At 40.9% G+C, this 1,544-nt stretch overlaps 1 protein-coding gene across 19 annotated transcripts in view; it reads left to right on the top strand.

Annotated features, from left to right (window-relative positions):
- The window catches only part of LOC102680558 (polypyrimidine tract-binding protein 2), a 503,794-nt gene that overhangs the window by 232,203 nt on the left and 270,047 nt on the right, over window positions 1-1,544 (top strand). For 2 of the 19 annotated variants that reach the window (XM_006610296.2, XM_006610298.2), the window contains exon 1: window positions 7-370. The exons of 16 other annotated variants lie outside the window; for them this stretch is intronic. In XM_006610296.2, coding sequence (XP_006610359.1) covers window positions 368-370 — 3 coding nt within the window. In that variant the 5' untranslated portion in view covers window positions 7-367. Of the gene's footprint in view, window positions 1-6; window positions 371-1,544 lie in introns of those variants that run through there. One more of the 19 variants, XM_006610304.2, reaches the window with a different exon arrangement.

The following is a 1,544-nucleotide window of genomic DNA, read 5'->3' on the forward strand; positions in this document are numbered from 1 at the left end:
GACGATAGGCGCCGACGAGGCACGATCCTCCATCACCACGTATTTTCATTCGTACCCGTTTGTCCCGGGTGGTGCGGTGTCCCTGCCTCCGCCCCTGCTGAACAGCATCAACAACGCGGCGGCAGCAGCGATCACCCCCGGCCTGGTAGGACACCTCTTCGCCGGCCAGCAAGCCTGCAACATTGGCTGCACCTGCACCTGCACCAATATCGCCAATTGTAATCCGCACCACCATCAGCACCATCACCATCAGCAGCAGCAGCAGCATCATCATCATCATCAGCAGCAGCAACAGCAGCAGCATCACCATCGGCCGCTAGCCGCAACCACGGTCCTCCTGCAACCGGTCGAGCACATCAAAGACACTATGGTGAGTGCGACAAATTTTCTTTAACGGGAGTAGGAATAGAAAGGTGATGGAGGATCGAAATCGGTTTTCGAAATCTGTCTCTGTTTTCTTTCCTTCGCGTGGTGGTCATCGTCGAAGAAGAAAGAAAACGCGCGTAGAAATTTTTTTCAGGTTTTTCCAGGTTTTTTTTGTGATTAGGAGAGAATTCTTTTTTTCGAATGGATAAAAGATGGATAATGTAATTCTTTACACCCTCGATGAATAAATGTAAGAAACGCTGTTCTTACGAATTTCATATTCATAACGTTATTTCGTAGAATTAATTCTTTTCATAGGGGGATAGTTTAATTGTAAGACAATAACTTCTTATTACCGGAATTACGGTGATGAAGTTTTTAAAAATACATACGTTTTTTTCGTTATATTCTCTTCCAAGAGTTAAGGGAGAACTTTGTAATTTAACAGATTCTTTTGATGAAACGTTTCTTTCCTCTCAAAATAGATTTTATTCGCTTCAACTTTTAAAACTATTGTAACCAGTTTTTATATCCCGTAATTATTTATTCTTCTTATTAAACAAGTGAAAATACCAATCTTACGTGTCAATGAAATACTGAAACAATTCATCAGGTTTAAAACCAGAGTCGAGTTGAAATTTAATTGTCACTCGATGTTTATTAAATTATCCAATCCATTAAATTTATCTTGCACAATTGTTTACTTATTTTTTTTTTTATACCCTCAGTTTAGCCAAACAATTAATTAATTTCAATATTCTCACGATAACACTTAAACACAGCCTCTGAAACAAATTTCTGAATAATCTTTTCAACCAACAGTCTCAACCGTCTCGTTATCACTCCATAATCCTATATCTCTTTGATCGCCTCTCTACATACACTTCATTACAAATTTCTTCAAGTGGAGAAAATAAAACTCTCGAACAAGAAACCTAGCTCTATATCTCGAGATGAAACCACATTATTTACCCCTCTTACCCCTCCGTTAAATAGCCCCCTCTCCGAAACAAATCTCTGAATAATTTCCCAACAATCGTCCCATTACCATTCATAACGCCTTTCCAAACTGGGGACTCTAAATTCACCTCTCATTCGCCCAAGGAACGTTGAATCAACGGAGGGGGAGGATTTCCCCCTCGAAGTTGCAAGTTTCCGGCAAGTGGGCCGGCGACGCG

This window comes from Apis dorsata, unplaced genomic scaffold, assembly GCF_000469605.1.
Source record: "Apis dorsata unplaced genomic scaffold, Apis dorsata 1.3 scaffold_73, whole genome shotgun sequence".
In the NCBI taxonomy this organism is placed as follows: domain Eukaryota; kingdom Metazoa; phylum Arthropoda; class Insecta; order Hymenoptera; family Apidae; genus Apis; species Apis dorsata.